Raw genomic sequence first — 17545 nt, 5'->3', positions numbered from 1 at the left:
AGAAGTCAATTTAATTAATTTGATTGACGTATGATTATCAGGTTATTTAGAGTTCTTACAATTATAAAGTTCTTAAAACCTCATTAAAATAAGTACAGGTTACATATAAAGCAACATGTAAATACAAGTTGATTCAAGTAATTTTAAAACTTTTTTTTTTGCCTTTGTTTTAAGCAATGTTAGAATTTACTCAACTTAGTGTTCGATCATACCGAACGCGCTTTATACTTTGAGAGGCGCCTTTTTTTAATAGTTTACTAATGTCCGCAAGTGTGCTTATGCGCCCTGTGCGCCTCGCATTTTAACCACCTGCTGCGCTCGTAGTTGAAAAAAGTAAACTCTGAGCGCGTTACGTCACTCGCGTCCAATCAAATGAAGGCAGAGGCGGGGTTTCCGCTGAGGCACCTGCAATGTTTGTGTTGTCAAAACGACTACAGAGACTTTTGAAGGTGGAGGAGAGACTTGTGATTGCTGTTTTGAGTTATGAGGCGCTGTATGACTTCACAAATCTTAAATATCACAATATTATTGAATATTAAAATTATATTAATATCAACAGCAACACTCTGCACATTACCCAGCTGATTCTGTCGTTGCCTAAAAAAACGCACCGGGGTGGGGTCAACTTTTTTCCGGTTAAAAATCAACATAATATTTGGGACAACTTTCCCTTTAAGGTCTGTAACTTTGTTTTATAAAGAACACATCTTATAGTAGGAAAAAGTAAGAATGAACAATCTGGGTCAGGTGGACTCGAAACTTACTTCCTTGTTCAGGGTTTGGTTAGTCATGTGGACAGCAAGGAGATGATTTTGCATGCGGTTTTGCACATCAGTTTTGTTTTTTACAAGATACTGCTGGTCTCATAAATAATTAGATAGCCTGTTCATTTCTAATCTGCCAATAACCCTAGGGGTTAGAAGTCTATAATGCCCAATCAAACAAAAGCATATAGTGCATAGAAAAAATAAAACATATAATTGAGGGTATAGGAGAAGCTAGCATGCTAATCAGCCTATGGCATTCGTAATACATAGATTGAGCTTGCAAAGCATAATTGGGAAATATCAACGAATGAGCAGTGTTTAGTTTCATAATCCTCAGCTCCAGTAATTTATGTAACATAATTAACAAGAAAATAATGCTCATAAAGATTATAAAGCGATTGCGTGGGATTTTTAATCATACATTAAATAGAGAAACTATTAAAACTTACTTTAACAATGGAATAATTTTAGGTTACTGGTGGACTAATTTGTATTTTTTTTGACACATATTGATTAGGAAGCACATTTGTATACACATTTGAAGTCAGAGTTATTAGCACCCATGTATATTTATTTTTCCAATGTATGTTTAATAGAAAGATTTTCGGACACATTTCTAAACATAATAGTTTTAATAACTCATTTCTAATAACTGATTCCTTTTATCTTTGCCATGCTGACAACTATTGGTGTAACAAATCACAAATCTCATGGTTCGGATTACAGTACGGTTTTTGAGTCATGGATCGGACCATTTTTTAGATCAGCAAAAAAAAAAAAAAAGGAGGAGACAAATGTCATATGCGTTCAATTTATACTAAAAATAGCACTGCAAAAACCATTGGTTTTAACAAACAGAACTTAGAACCTGTAAATGTAATAAAAAAATAAAAATCAAGAAAGAACCAGCTGAAAAAAAGGAAACTATTCAATATGAAAAATGATCTTTGCTACTGTTGCTGATAATGTTAAATATAAAAAATCTAACATCTTGTACAACAGATCATATTAATTTTCAATTAATGATTCAACGATTCACACATAAATCTTCATGTTTCCTTATAGCTGTATTTTTGAAAACCTATTCAGTGACATCATTTTGATGGTGGTTTGTTGACACCAAGTGTGCCGCAAGCCTACGTTTGAGTGAGGGTCTCGGCCGTTAGATCGCCCCCTGGGGGCTGGCTGCAGTACAAGTCATAAAGCCCGTCTCCTCCGTGTTAATGAAGGAGACTTGAGCCCAAATAAAAAAAATATTACACTTGCAATAAAATGTCCCGAAAGATAGTTCTGGTCGATTAAGGCACTGGTTATTGTGCTGAAATAGGTGCAGATCTTCATTTTTGTAAACAGTTTGTTTTTAGCAGTAATTTAATGCTGGGCGTGTCATCGTGATTGACAGCTGTGATTGACAGTTTCTCAAAGCGCGGCGTCTGAGCTTCGGCAGGAGACTGAAGTAGACTGAAATGTTATTATTCGATTTCTGTGTTATTTTACCATGACAAAATGAGTTCAGCAGTAAACTATAGTTTCTGACATACATGATCCTGGTGGAACACTGTTTATTCGCTAAGTTCAGGGCTTTTTTCGGGCTTTATTAGTTTGCTGATACACGCCTAACCACCCAGATAGCAAAACACAGTTCCGGCTAGATTCTCGCCTGCCGGAGACTTATCTCTTAGAGCTCAGACTGACTACCTCTGCTGGACCTACTCCGGATGCCTGGACTCACTACCCAATTCCAGCCCGAGTCAATCGAGCCAGATGCGGCGGCCGAGCGAGCCGGCGCTGCCGCATGCGAGCCGGAATCAGCCCGCGACGCCGCGAGTAAGTTATGCGCTGCGGCCTGGAGCTGGCGCGATTGAATATATAAAACCCTCATATTTGTTAACGTTATTACATCCATTTGTGTTGATATGACAGCAAACGCATGCTGAGAAGTTCGGGGGGCGTAGTTGATTTTACATAAAGCGTTTGATTGGAAGCTCGACTCTGCTCATTTTCGCGGCTCCTCCTCTGGCTCCATCAGACAATCCTTCTGCGCATGTCAAGGCTCCAATTTCAGCAGTCTTTTGCGACAGTTTGTGCCCGTCAAGCAGGTGTTTTGCCCTCAAGGCGTTCAATGGGAAAAAGGGCTGTCGCGTCGTCCATATTTTTTACAGTCATTGGTTGACACCCATTGGTTACACAACGTAATTGCTACAACATTCACCATCGTCAAGTTCCATAAAAGGTGATTTTAATCTTTAACATTAACATCAGTGTTTATATCTGAACTATAAACTGTTCCCCCAGTACTTCTGTGTAATTTCCTTGATTGCAACTCACTGGACAGGTGTAAAAACTGAATCTCTCTCAATCAAATGCAGATGAATGCAGTGCTTCGAAGGATTGATTAACATGCCAATCATTATCATTTATCATTCATGTTGTGCGGGTTTGACAGACAGTGACAGACAGTTCAACAGTGACAGACAGTTCAACAAACAGTGACAGAAAACACCTTTAATTAATACCCTAAAGCTGCCTTTCCACTGCACACGACATTTGGACACGACTGTCGGATTACGCCCCCTTGTGGCAGTCGCACAGAATTTATTTATTTAGTTTTTTACCAAGCACAGGTTGTAGATTTATCAAACTCAAGTTAATGAACTGATTCTTTCACTGTGTCAGTATTAGTCCTGTCACCATACTGAATTTTGTTACTAAAATTGATAAAAACTGTCATTTTCCCACTAACATTTAAGCACTGTTGAAAGCAACACCACTGATTTGCCAGTGTTCACCGGTGCTCAACAGAAATTATCATCAGTTCTGATCAGTTCGATGAAGGTCATCAGTTCACCGCTCTTTACAGATGTTTACAGAGAGCAAACACAGATGAGCGATCTGCTGATGAATCGACTGATCTTTGCGGCATTAAAACACTCCAGTGTTCAAGCATCTGCATTTGCACATGAGAAGAGCGGTAAACTGTTGACCTTCACGGCCAATCACAGTAATTTCTATTGAGCACTGGTGAATACTATGGCAAATCAGCGATGTTTAAGAACGTGCTCAGCGGCGAGAAATGGACGTTTTTAAAACTCCAGTACCGGGACAACACTATGACAGACTGCATTGTTTTATCGCTCACCGGGTTACATTGGCCGAAGCAAGCAGAAAAGCGTCCCCAATGGTGTTTACCTGGTGCCATGAATAGAAGCCTAAGAGGACACTCTTTAAGAGATTGTGGTTTTGTCTGATGTCTAATATGCTTTTAATTGTGTAAATTAAACTGAACTGAAATAAAAAATTTAAAAATTAAAAAAAAAAAAAATTAAAGTGATGTTTATACCACATCTGCACTTTGAAATCGCGGCAATAGCTGGAGGTTTGTAGTCCATGGCATGTTGTTGCAATGTTTACAGTTCTGAGCCTATAATTACGGGTTTCTTCCCACCTTAGCTTCACTTTCGTGTTTTAAAATGGTGGCCGCATAAAATAAGTCTATTGTGATAAACGTTGGTTGAACCTACAAGTAAAAAAAAAAATGTATTAATCTGCAAGTCACATGCGTTCCGAACTGTGAGTTGTGATCCGTACAGATCACGGACCAACCATGATCTGTTACACCCCTAATGACAGCACATAATACTTCACTAGATATTTTTCAAGATGCTAGTATTCAGCTAAAAGAGACATTTAAAGGCTTAATTGGGTTAATTAGGCAAGTTTAGGTTAATTAGGCAAGTCATTGTATAATGATGGTTTATGTAGACAATCGGGGGGAAAAAAGTGCTTAAGGGGGCTAATAATACTAACCTTAAAATGTTTTTTTTTTTTATTAAAAACATCTTTTATTCTAGCTTAAATAAAACAAATAAGACTTTTTCGAGAAGAAAAAATATAGGAAATCCTGTGAAAATTTCCTTGCTCTGTTAAACATCATTTGAGAAATACTTGAAAAAGAAACAAATAATTACAGAAGGGCTAATATTTTTGGTTATAGGCTACCGAGCAGTTACCTATTTAAATAACCTATTATATAAAATTCTCTTAAAAGAAAAGATGTGCAAGATCTTACATTCATTTCAGTGTAGAAAAGAGTCCTTTTTTTAATGATTCCTTTGCCCCACAACTCAAAAATATTGCCCATCACACAGAGTAAGTTAATGTGTGTGTTCATGAATATACAGCGGTCTGGTATAGCGGTAACTTACATTTGTGTGAGCTTTAGGTAATACTGCTGCAGATGTTCACTGACTCTCACACCCTGCGGGTTAACGATACTCAAACCGCTTGCATATTCATTTATTCATTTGGCAGATGTTTTGGTTCAAAGAAACTTTGCCCCGAGTTCATTAGCAGAGCATATGCAAGCCCAGATTTCCTGTGAAGTGGTGTTTGTCAGCAAATGTTCTGATATCTCTGGTGTCAGCTTTGGTATGCTTTCAGATCTGCCGTTGTCATTATATTTCCTTTGCCACTTGCTGTGTGATGTTCACTGCTGGCCAAACTAAACCAAATAATGCAGCTAGCTGAACTATACCAACACTCTCTTACCTTAAAGAAAAGTGAGCTAAGCTAAAGCCACACTGCATACAGCTTAATGAAAAGTGAATTACAAAATCAAAAATAGTGAACACCGTCAATATGAGAACCAACAAACAAGGATGAGTTTATTAGAAACTAAATCAACTAACAAAGGGCAGATACTAATGTAGATTAGGCATTTTGTGCAGAATAATCATTCATTCAATTATTTTCTTGTCTTTTTAGTCCCTTTATTAGTCCGGGGTCGCCACAGCAGAAGTGAACCGCCATCTTTTCTAGAACATGTTTTACGCAGCGGATGCCCTTCCAGCTGCAACCCACCTCTGGAAAACATTCATACACACTCATTCACACTCATACACTATGGAAAATTTTGCCTACCCAATTCACCTGTACCGCATATCATTGGACTGTGGGGGAAACCAGAACACCCGGAGGAAACCTGCACGCGAACATGGCGAGAACATGCAAACTCCACACAGAAACAGAAATAGTTTTAATAACTCATGTCAAATAACTTGATTTTATTTATCTTTGCCATGATGACAGTAAATAATTTTTGACTAGATATTTTTCAAGACACTTCTATACAGCTTAAAGTTACATGTAAAGGCTTAACTAAGTTGGCTAGGGTAATTAGGCAAGTTATTGTATAACGAAGGTTTTTTCTGTATCTTGTTCTGACTATCAAAAAAAAATAAAAACATTTTTGCTTAATGTTGACCTTAAAATGGATTTTAAAAAAATTTAAAAACTGCTTTTATTCTAGCCGAAAAATAACAAAAAGACTTTCTTCAGAAGAAAAAATAATTATCAGACATACTGTGAAAATTTCCTTGCTCTGTTAAACATCATTTGGGAAATATTTAAAAACTAATCAAAAAAATCAAGGGAGGGGGGTTGCGGGCTAATAACTCTGACTTCAACTATATAACAATATATATATATATGTGTTTGTGTGTGTGTGTGTGTGTGTGTGTGTGTGTTGAATGAGCTGAGCTCATTCATAGTGTTTTAAAGCCTAAATGACTTGCACCGTGACACAGTTTTTAAAGTCTGAATTAGAATTAATTGGATCTGAAAAAGATTGTTTACCTGTTTAGCTTGATATCATTAAATAAATTAATTCGTTCATTTACTTTGTCTTGGCTTAGTCCCTTTATTAATAAGAGCAACCCAACAATGGAAAACACCCATACAATCCCAACGCCAAAAACCCATGCCAACACAGGGAGAACATGCTCAATAAATAAATAAATAACATAGCTAATAAAAAACACATATTAGGGAAATGTTATACCAAAAAAAAAATCACTTAAACGCAATATCACCAACAATTTCACGTGTATATTTTTCCAGAATCATGCAGCCATAATATGCATTATGATATATTTGGAGATGAAGAAAAGTCAAAATATGTATTTTGAAAAATGTATTTTATTGAGTGCGCTTTCTTTAACATTACTGTTGAATCTACTGTTGCACCATGGCAGAAATAAGCAGTTCAGATCAAACTTGACACCTTGAATGTTGCCTGATTTGCCAATGAAAGTTAGTTTTTGCTAATGAGTCAATTTAAATGACTCACAAATGAGTCACGCACGCAAACTGTAAAGCATCTCACTTACACTCTGAAATAGTTGGAGTGGTTACCAAATTAACATCTGACTCACTCGCTGGACCACAAGCCATTACTTTCAGTCATATTCAATGCGAAATAAGACACGCAACTTACTGTAATGGACAGAGATGGTCTTCTGCTTGCGTACATTGACCTACAAACAGTATGTTGATGACTGAAGCCACTTTTATAATATCAGTTTAGTGCTTTTTCATATGCCAGAGTGTAATGTCTGTGAATAATATTCATGAAATGCTTATATCGGAAAATGTTTTTTTTTACGTAATTTACTTAATTAATTAGTATGCCATGCACTGAATGTTAATAATCTGATGGACCTTTTACAACTTGCAAGTGTATATATACAGTCAACCCCCAAAATTAGTAATACCCCATGGTAAATACTGACCTAAAGTAAAAATATTATAATAAATTTAAAATAAAATATAAATAAAAATAAATAAATTAATAATAATAATAACAATAATGATAAATAATAATAATAATTCCTTACATTTATATATCGCTCTTCTGGACATTCAGAAATGTATGAATTCAGAATTGTCAGAAATGTCTGAATGGGGGGGGGGGGGGGGGGGGGGGGGGGGGGGTTTGGGTTGGTTGATCTCCTAATCCACCTCCAGTGTGCAGCATTCACCTGGATGACGCAACAGCAGTCATATTGCACCAGACAGCACACCACACTCCAGTTGATTGGTGGAGAGGTTATAATTATGATATGGGGATGGTTAGGAGGCCATGATGGACGGGCCAGTGGGCAAATTTGGCCAGAATGCCGGGGTTAAACTCTTTTTTTGAAGGACACCCTTGGACTTTTAATGTCCACAGAGAGTTAGGACCTTGGGATCAGAACATCAAAATGTTTATGTTTTATGTTGTTTATAATTGTTTAAATCAGGCAAAATAAGAAATGCTGAACAGCTTTTATAGAATTCCAAAAGCTTTTGTCCATAAAGGCGGAAAGTTAAAAAAACTGGCTAAAAAAACGGAGAAAAAGGCGGCATGTGATGAACTTTTTTTTAATACATCCATGTGTACAAACAATTTTTAAATGGCACCAACAAAGATTATATACAGGCTTTGTGTATAAATGTGTTAATGTGCTTTATAAAAACCAGATAAAAACACCACCACACTTATACAAAATCCAGGAGAATATAAATAATGCACCCGGCCATAAAATCGCTGCAATAAAATCTCTGTCTTGTTTTACAATAATCTATGTCTTTACTAGCATTTAGGCAGAATAAACGACCGTAACGTGAACATCGAGATGCGCAGCAGCAGTGAAAGTTTGTTGATGGTAAGTTCATCGACAAAACAAAAAAATAAATGCAACTCTTGCGACAAATCTAGACTGTTCTTATTGTGGAGCTCCCCCCCCCTTCGCCTTACATAAATAAATAAATAAATAAATAAATAAATAAATAAATAAATAAATAATGTAGACTATGCGTTCACGCTTTATGCTTTCATCTGTTATTTTGTGATGTCTGGAAGATATCTGCATGGGGGGAAAAATATAGTAATTTATAATAAACTTGTTTTTGAACCACATAGTAAAGTTTATAATGTGTACTACCCTTTGGTAATGAATGCCTCAGAATGTAGTATAGTAAACTGATACACTAATAAATACTCTAACATTAGTATAAACTATATACACTATACACAGTAAAATCCGCTGTGTTAATTAAGCTGTGTTAATCTGCATTTACTCAAAATGAGTTAATTTTACAAGAAACAGTGAAAGACACCCCCTTGTGTTGGTGAAAATGATCAGAGTTGTATTCTACGTCGTTAACTTTGCTCTGTTAAGCTCCGCCCCTCAATCTACCCCCTGCAGAGAACGTGTTGGAGTTTTGTCGGCGCCATTTTCTGCTCCCTCGTGCGTATAGGTAAGCTCTCTTGTTTAACGTCTTAAAACATCATTTTATCGATTTATATGAGTAAATGTGCTAACACAACGGTATATGTTGTACTTTGATGCGTTTTGTTTGTTAAAACATTGATTATGAGTCACTTTGTGACCGTGTCATTCCATCGATTTTATCACAGTGTGGTCACCTTAACGTTAAAGATAAAGCTTAAACGATGCCAATGATCTTACTTAAATTGTTTTTGCGATTTCTAATCTTACTTTTATATCCATTTAGTTTTGTACTGTGAACTCTCTGAAGAAGACGGTAACGTTAGACTACATTTAGCCTCGAAGTTTTGCTTTCAAGAGCAACTCTGCAATGCTCCAGGTAACTGTTTGGTCAGTATTTTGTTGTTTCAACATATTAAGATGGTAACTTACAGAGAAAGTTATATGATATGAACATATGTAGTGTGAAATTAACTGTGTCTTTATGGCTGTCGAGCTCACTGCTGGTTAAATATTTTCAGTCCATTTCAAATTACTTCCTAATTAACGTTTCTCTGTTAAGAGGTTGCATTTTAACAGCTTGTTAGTGTTGTCATGATACTGTTTTTCGGTAACAGTTAACTGAAATTCGCTGTTGAGCGCGGTCCTAAACCCCGCCGTTTGGCCGTGAAGGTCACCAGTTCACCGCACTTAACCGCTGTTTACCGAGTGCAAACACCGATACAGAGACAGCGGATCATTTTAAAACTGTGAATCATCAGCGGATCTCTTAAATGTCAGCCCATAGACACGCCAGCTCATCTTCGCGGCTTTTAAAACGATCAAGTGGCGTGCATCTGTGTTTGTGCCCGGTAAACAGTGGTGACATGTAGTGATGGGTCGTTCATAAACGATTCGTTCATTTTGAATGAATCTTTTGTATGACTCGAAAACGTTGAGTCCTTTCGGAGTGATTCGTTTAATTGCGCACGCGCACAATTGTGCTGGTGGAGCAGAAGATTCGTTCCTTTTCGAGTCTTCTATGTGCTTTGAGTCGTTCGTTCATCGCGTGAAAGACAGAAGCCAGTCATGCATTTAGAGCCGGAAAATGTTTTGATTCGTTTATTTCTCGAGTCTTTGGATTTTATTCATCTCTCTTCACGTGCTGCCACATGATAAACGAACGACTCAAAAACTAGAAGACTCAAGAGGTAAACTAAAATCATGGCTCCTTTTGGCAGCTTAATTAATATGGGTCTGTGTGACGTGAACGAACCACTGACGTTTGAAGAGCTGAAGCTGATAATCATAGACAAAAGACCAGGTAAACAATAAATGATGATTTACTCTTATAGCATTCCAAGTTATAACTATTTTGTGTAATGTGGCAACGTTTGTGCTAGTTGTAGATGAGTTTGGAAGCAACTTATTACATTTTAATAATATTTTGGCTACTCAAAAACACTTAAATATTAGCGGAAATGGATGCTTTTAATTCCAGTACCAATTGGTACCAATATTCAGTATCATGACAACCCTTCAGCACAGACATTATTTCAAAATTAAGTGGATTAGAATCTTTTTTTTTCTATGGTAAATGTGTGTTATACTTTGACATAACAGAAAAATGATTGTTGACATATTGGTGTTTTCTTTTCCCCCAAGTTTCTGTGCATATAAGGCTCTACAGATCACATCGTGAGTAAAACCTTTAAGTACTTGTGTAATTACTTTACTAACTGGGATGACCAATTCTTAAATAATAAATATATGTTAATGGTTATAAAATCTTGCAACAATTTATAAACCTATGTGCCATTTTTGTGTCATTTATAAATCCCCCCCATTGGCACCTGTATGAAACATTCTCTTTTCCTACAGAGCATGCTGGTAAAGGTGAAATTTGGGAATGCACAAAAGTTTGTTAAAATAGCCAATCTGAACCTGGAGGACTTTTTGTCTGCAGGTAAGAAACAATTACACTTTTGTTATTCAGATTTCTTATTTGGTATGTGGTCAATTTAAATACTGATGTATATGCTGCTGTGTTATGTTTCCAGATGATATTCAGAGTTACCAGTATATAACTGATCAGCTTTCACATTTTGTTATTATTATGCAATATATTATTTATGTATTGTTTAGCCTTTTTGAAGTTTGGGGTTCCAAATGTACCTGAGAACGTGAAGGTTGTGGATGAATCTGGGACTGAGGTGGATGGTGATGTTTTTGAAGAGTTAATCAAAGATCCCTCCGTTGGCGTTCTCACCATAAAACATGGTGCAGGTTTGTATTTTATCACATTATTTGACTGTAATGTTTCACAGTTTTTGTCATAGAGACTTCCTGACCCCCCCTCCTTATATTGTTTATGCAAACAGATTTGGAACCAGCCTCTCCACAATCATCTTCTATGCATTTAGATCAGTCTCTGTCTTCATCCTTTGACTCCCTTGACTCTCAGGATACAGTCATTATTGAAGAAGGCCCTGACAGTAAGCGAATGAAGCTGGATGATGAAGCAAAAAAGGTGGACTTTTTTTTTCTACATAAAAATGATTTAAAGTGAAAAAATATATAATTTACATTTTATTTAAAAATTCATTTTTTGCTTTTTGTTAGGTGTGTGTTTAATTTGTTTATAACCTGCCTTTTCCCCTCTTATTTTAAAGCTGGTGCAATCTGTTCTTGTCAAGAAACCTGGAGGCGAGAGTATAATAAATGAGTATAACAGAACAAAGGCTTTAAAGGATGAAACGAGGAGAAAAATGGTTAATATCCTGGCAGCTGATATGACCGAAAAAAATGGGTAATCTGCACAGTACTGATTTGTGTGTACACATAGCTACTTGATATAGTTGTGGATTTATTTTATTATTTTTTTATAATTAATCATTATTTTGCAGAGGGTCCCCACCAAGGCTGGTCAAAGAAAAATATGCCAGAGGAATCGTGGCTTTGTTCCCTTACCTCAGTGACCCCTATTCCAAAAATGGCTTTGTAAGTCTTGCACCTTTTTAAAATTTTACATTTGTGTTGTCACGTTTTTTTTTTTTTTTTTACACACCTATACTACAGATGGTATATTTTGCTCCTGTGTCCCCCTTTTTACCCATTTTTATCTCTTTAGGAGCATTACTATGATGGTGAGAGTGGCACCGGATATTTGGCATGGAGAATCAAAACTATTCAGAGAAACCTGGCTAAAGAACGACGAGGATCATTTGAAGGTACAAAATGAACTTCAGAAATGTAGCAATCTAATTTTCTTTGTGCTTGGATGATTATTTTTTTTATTTTGTATAAACAAACAGTTAAAATAGTTTTGGTGTTTGTTAGGTCAAGTGTCGTATGCTGAGCGGGGATCCGGTGGACCAACTGTAGCAAGGCATTCAAAGTTTACTTCAGAGATTGTCCTGAGTGAGGATGAATGCAAGGAAGCAATTGCATTCATGAACCATTCTGCTGATGAGGATGCCATCAAGAAGAAAATGAAACTGACATTTGACTATCGTCGTAAGATGGTTCTTGATCCCATGCAGTCCAGTGATCTATTGACAATTTTTCCTCGTTTCAAGGACATTAAAGGCTTGGTAAGTGTTTATAATCATATTTGATAAATGGTTTGTTGTATAAAAAACAAATAGTCAATGGTGACATGAGTTTAAAGATTTGCCCTAAGCATTACAATAATTAAAATGTTATGCTTATTAGATTGAGCAAGACTTTGTTCTGATGTTTGGAGAAGGAGTGTCAGGCAAGCTGCTAGAGAAGTGGACAACAGCGTTCAAGAAAAAAGTCATTCAGCAGTGCAAAAGACTTCCTGCAACCAGCGATTTACAGGAACTTTTGCTAGCAGCAGAATCTCTTCGTGATGACACTGAAGATGATGTTCATATTGGTAAGAATTTTGATTGTTTAGGTAATGTTTCATACCATGGTTATTATAATATTTAAAGGAACCCAAGCATGAATGAAGTTAGCCATAGTTACACACTGTCAGTTTAATTTTTAATTGTTCATATTCAATTGGAATTCATTCATATATATGTGTGTGTGTATTATTGCAAATCATATTCATAAATTTTTTTATATGTTGGTAGTTTGGATCAAAGTTTTATCAGATTTACAAATAATTGGATTCAAACTAAGATTGTTAATGTAGCTTTAGTCACTTTATATATATTTTTGGCTTTTTTATGTAGTTAACTTCTAGTTTTCAACATTGTTTTGCTGCAAGTTAACATTTATGATATTAACCAATTGTTTGTTACCTGTTTAAACAGTTTGGGACAGCGACCTTGCTTCAGTACTACTACTGTTGCATCTGATTCCACCATCTGCTCAAGGCCGGAAGAGACCAGGGAAAGTTTCTGCTTCTCAAGCAGAAAATCATCTTGTTGTCTTCAAGAAGGTTTGTTTGCTGGTTTTATTTAATGATTGTTCTGTCATAGTTTTTTATTATTTAACTTGTTAGTGATGTTTCTTTTTTACTTGCTTGCTTTTTTTTAGAGTGGAACAAACATTGAGGAGCAGCTGCAAGACATCTCTGCGAGCGCTCAGCCCTATCTCCTGGCTGTAGGTCCTCAGAAGGATTCAATTCACCAGTTCTTCATCATCCTTGATCAGCATGCCATTCCATGCAAGTCCACCTCTTCTCTTGGTGCCTTTGATGAACTGTTTAAGGCACATTATGTTTTTGGCACCTCTTACAACACCATGCTGCACAACATGTACACTTTCATTCAAACCACTGTGTACAACATAGATGTTGGGAAAGTGAAAGAAAGTCCTCGTGTTGCTGAGGTTAGGGCAAGGCTGCTTAACTAGGTGCCTAAAGTTCCAGTGCACTCATGAAGTGTTTTGTTTGTGAGACTGAATTAAATGGTTCAAAAATGCTTGTTAGGCACTTCAGATTTGTTCATGGTTTGGTACCTGGAAAGAGCCTTCGACTTAAATGTGTAGAGGCAGGATGCGGTTCTGAGTTTGGTACCTTCTCAGGTTTTAGAAAACATTTGAATATAAAACATCCTGAACAATGTGAACAGAGTTGTGACCCTAGTGGCATCTGTGAGACAGAGGAAGAAAATAGTGCTGCAATGTTCCACCAGAGTGACAGTGCTGAAGATGTGGCCACAACATCTGTAATGTTAAAGTCTAATAAGAACACTTTAGATATATGTGCGTCTGCTGTTGCACAACTGAAAGTTGCTGGTTTAAGTCAGTCTGCAATAAATGGTTTTGTTTCATCTATGGAAGAAGTGGTTTTTGAGATTCATAGTCAAGCCCAGGATGCAGCTTTGCTCTGTCTATCTTCTGAGGACACTGTTAGTAAAAGGAAAATAGAGGAATCTTTTACAAATTTAGAAAATCCATTTACTTTGTTAAATTCGGAAGTCAAGCGACAGCGACTGTTTACAGCGAAATGGGGAATTGTTGAACCTAGTGAAATAGTACTCGGCACAAGATTTGACAGCAGAAGAAATAAAACTACAGGAACATTTGATCAAGTTGTTGTGACTGATAAATTTTCTTATATTCCCATTTTAGAAACACTAAAGACAATTTTTAAAAATCCACAACTTACCCATTTGTTTAAACCCAGACACATTTCAAAGGAAGGAATTTATGTGGACTTAAGTGATGCAGCACATTTTAAAAGCAGTCCTTTATTTTCTACAGAAAAAGATGCCTTACAAATTCAGTTATTTTATGATGATTTTGAGACAGCTAATCCACTGGGCTCAAAGAAAGGTATACATAAATTGGGTGCAATCTATTTTTCATTAAGAAATTTCCCACCAATTTTTAACTCCTCACTGGTTAATATTCATTTATGTGCCCTCTTTCATGCACAGGATGTTAAGCGCTATGGTTTTAACTCCATAATTGAGCCCCTGGTCAATGATCTGAAAGTGCTTGAAATTGAGGGAGTTAAGAATCCAGTGTCTGGAAGATGCATCAAGGGTACTATCGTTCAAGTCACAGGGGATAACCTAGGTCTGCACAGCTTGTTTGGCTTTCTGGAATCATTTGGGGCTCGATATTGTTGTCGTTTTTGTCTGCTTGAGAAGCATCAGTTTCAGTCAGTGTTCTCTGAAGATAGTCCTGAGGTTGAACTAAGAACTGCTGAGATGCATGCTCTGCATTGTGAAACTTTACAGTCTGATTCTACACTACCTCACGTGTATGGTGTCAAAAGGGCATGCTTATTAAATTCCCTCAAATATTTCAACACAGCCACCAATTTTGCTGTTGATATAATGCACGACATTCTAGAAGGAGTTGCCCAGCTAGAGGTAAAACTTGTTCTGCAGTACATTCAGCATAATTTTCTGAGTGCCAATGATCTTGATGGTAGAGTACATGCTTTTGACTATGGTTACAATCAGCAGAGAAACCGTCCTCCAAAAGTCAAATTGCTTGATGGAAGCAATGATTTAGGTTTAAATGCTATTCAATCTTGGTGCTTATTGCGCAATTTGCCTTTAATATTTGGAGATTTAATACATAAAGATGATAAACACTGGCATCTTTTGCTTTTACTTCTGCAGATTGTTAACATTGTCTTTTCACCTGTCTTAACAGATGGCATGACCACTTATCTTAAACATTTGATAATTGAACATCATCGGCTATTTAAAATGTTATTCCCCCAAAAAAATCTTCTGCCAAAACATCACATCATGATACATTACCCACAATGTATAAGGAAAATTGGTCCAATTTTGCTCACATGGTGTATGCGTTATGAAGCTAAGCACAAATTCTTTAAAACACAATTAAAAAGTTTCAAAAACATCACCAAAACACTAGCCAAAAAGCACCAGAGTTGTATGGCAATGTATTGGGAGTCTTTTAGCCAGTACAGACTGACTCTTGGCCCAGGAAAGATGGTGGAACTCAGGGAAATTAGAGGTGGCCCAGAGATTGCTTTAAAATTAGGTGTGGTAATATCTGAAATAGTCTATGCTGTAAAGTGGATCAAACATCATGGCACAGAGTATCGTCCTGACTTTATTATCTGCACAGAAGTAGCAAATGAGATGCCAGTGTTTTGTAAGATCATGACTCTAGCTGTCAAAAATGAAAATGTACTGTTATGTGGCACACTAATGGAAACTGTATGTTTTGATGAGCATTACTATGCTTTTACAGTCAGACTGCATCCAGAAAAAGTTTTAACAGTTGTCAATGTTAATGAGCTGTGTTATTTCAAACCATTTGATCTTCAAAGAAAATATGGTACAACTGATTCTGTACTTCATATTGTACCATATTGCCATTTTATGCAGACTTGAAATTTTTGCACTGTATTTTTGTAAGCCTGAATGTTTTAATAAAAGTTTTAACTGATATTGAGTTTCGTTTTCTGTTTTATTTGTTGTTTAATGTTTTTTTAGTATGTTCAGTAGCATTAAAAAATTGCACCAGAGTGAAATAATGACAGTTAAAGCAACACCATATGGGTTGTAAATCAACTCTTTATTAGTGATGTATTAACATTTAACCGGAGTTGATTTCTGTTTGGTGTTAAATTAAGGAACACCAGACAGAGTTAATTTCTGTTCAGAGTTAAACAGCTTAACAATTTTCAGTGTTGACCAGTGTTAAATTTTAACTCAAAATTGAGTTAATTTTACTCTGAAAATATAACACAATGAAAAGTGTTAATTTAACACCAATTCTGAGTGGGACCAAATACACTCACGTGCAGTGTTAAATTTAACTCTTTAAGAGTTTATTCAACACAGCAAAATTTACTGTGTACTAGTGTAACTGCTGTATTGTGATGGTGTATAATTACAACCCGGGCTCATTGTGGAAACCTAGTCCCGCTAACGTTTCTGGAAACCGCGGAATACGTCCAGGCGGGTACGAACAACTGCAGTTTTTATTTTGCGAATCCGCGAGAGCCGCTGTTGTGCGCTTTTTTGCATCTCAGACGCCTCTCGCGAGTGCGGTTCGCGCCCACGCTGTTCTCGCGTGAGGCCACCAGAGGCCGATGTCCGACTAACCGGATGATTGACTGCGCGACCGGCCAATCGGCCGACCCGCCCTCCTCCTTCCCTGAACCCAACCAATTTTACCGATCGACCCGCCCGCCCGCTCGCTTCCCTAAACCCGAGTGACAGTTTACAAAAGCCGTCCAAAAAAAGCCCTGATTTTTTTTTTGTTCTACCGCGTTTTCGGATTTCACCGCATTCTCACCCTGTTACGAAACTCGTTCACTTAATTTTTGGGATTCTGTTTTTGTCTTACCTGATTGCTGGAACCGCTCTTCCCCCGACTCGAAACCGGTCGCCGTGGTCAACTCCTCTCTGCATCTCGAGCCTGCCGACGTACACGGTGAGCTGAGTGGACAAACGTGTTGCAGCGGGAAAGCCCTCCACAAGGAGGTAAGCGGCCGGCCGGCCGGCCAGCCGGCAAGCACGAAAGGGAACAGCGTCACACCGCCCCGCAGCGTTCGCTTGAAAAAAATAAACGCGGCCGTACGTACCTCCCGGGACGTATTCCGCTGTCTCCAGAAACATCCGTTGGACTATGTTTTCAGAATGAGCTTGGGTTGATTATAGCATAGAAAACTGAAGCCTATTGAATAATTTGTTTATAACTTCAGTTGTGTTGTACCACAGCAACAATAAAATTACTTAGACAGTTTAATTCAAGTAACTATCTATAGTATGCTTCCAAACACTACAGTACCTATAATATTTTATAGTACAGTGTTTACCGCCTCAATGACAG

The 17545-nt window shown here is 37.1% G+C and overlaps 3 protein-coding genes across 31 annotated transcripts in view; 2 read left to right on the top strand and 1 right to left on the bottom strand.

The window, feature by feature from the left end:
• Positions 1 to 17545, bottom strand: part of LOC147843368 (uncharacterized) — a 413390-nt gene that overhangs the window by 244193 nt on the left and 151652 nt on the right. The window lies entirely within an intron of this gene.
• Positions 1 to 17545, top strand: part of tmeff2b (transmembrane protein with EGF-like and two follistatin-like domains 2b) — a 127928-nt gene that overhangs the window by 17216 nt on the left and 93167 nt on the right. The window lies entirely within an intron of this gene.
• On the top strand, positions 8793 to 16155 carry LOC110439863 (uncharacterized). 13 transcript variants are annotated; one of them, XR_015493278.1, is made up of 13 exons: positions 8793 to 8846; positions 9105 to 9197; positions 10463 to 10495; positions 10679 to 10763; positions 10943 to 11083; positions 11262 to 11327; positions 11470 to 11606; positions 11704 to 11797; positions 11928 to 12027; positions 12137 to 12390; positions 12546 to 12698; positions 13084 to 13211; positions 13310 to 16155. XR_015493278.1 is itself a non-coding variant. In XM_087256801.1 (13 exons), the coding sequence occupies exons 5-13, from the start codon at positions 11075 to 11077 to the stop codon at positions 13625 to 13627; spliced, it is 1293 nt and encodes a 430-aa protein (XP_087112927.1). In that variant the 5' UTR covers positions 8793 to 8846; positions 9105 to 9197; positions 10463 to 10495; positions 10679 to 10763; positions 10943 to 11074; the 3' UTR covers positions 13628 to 16155. The 13 variants fall into 13 exon arrangements, 7 of the variants coding, with proteins under 7 accessions (XP_087112927.1, XP_087112923.1, XP_087112928.1 ...); XR_015493274.1 differs by having other exon boundaries at positions 11179 to 11327; XR_015493275.1 differs by having other exon boundaries at positions 9105 to 9208; positions 11179 to 11327.

This window comes from Danio rerio, chromosome 6 (assembly GCF_052040795.2).
Source record: "Danio rerio strain M-AB ecotype USA chromosome 6, GRCz13ab, whole genome shotgun sequence".
Lineage (NCBI taxonomy): Eukaryota > Metazoa > Chordata > Actinopteri > Cypriniformes > Danionidae > Danio > Danio rerio.
This window is presented reverse-complemented; position numbering and strand designations above follow the sequence as displayed.

Bases quoted from the DNA above. Each gene is read 5' to 3' on its own strand.
- LOC110439863 (XM_087256796.1), top strand. The intron at 10,764-10,942 runs GTAAGAAACAAT...TGTATTGTTTAG, and splicing joins GGAGGACTTTTTGTCTGCAG to CCTTTTTGAAGTTTGGGGTT. The intron at 12,028-12,136 runs GTACAAAATGAA...GGTGTTTGTTAG, and splicing joins ACGACGAGGATCATTTGAAG to GTCAAGTGTCGTATGCTGAG.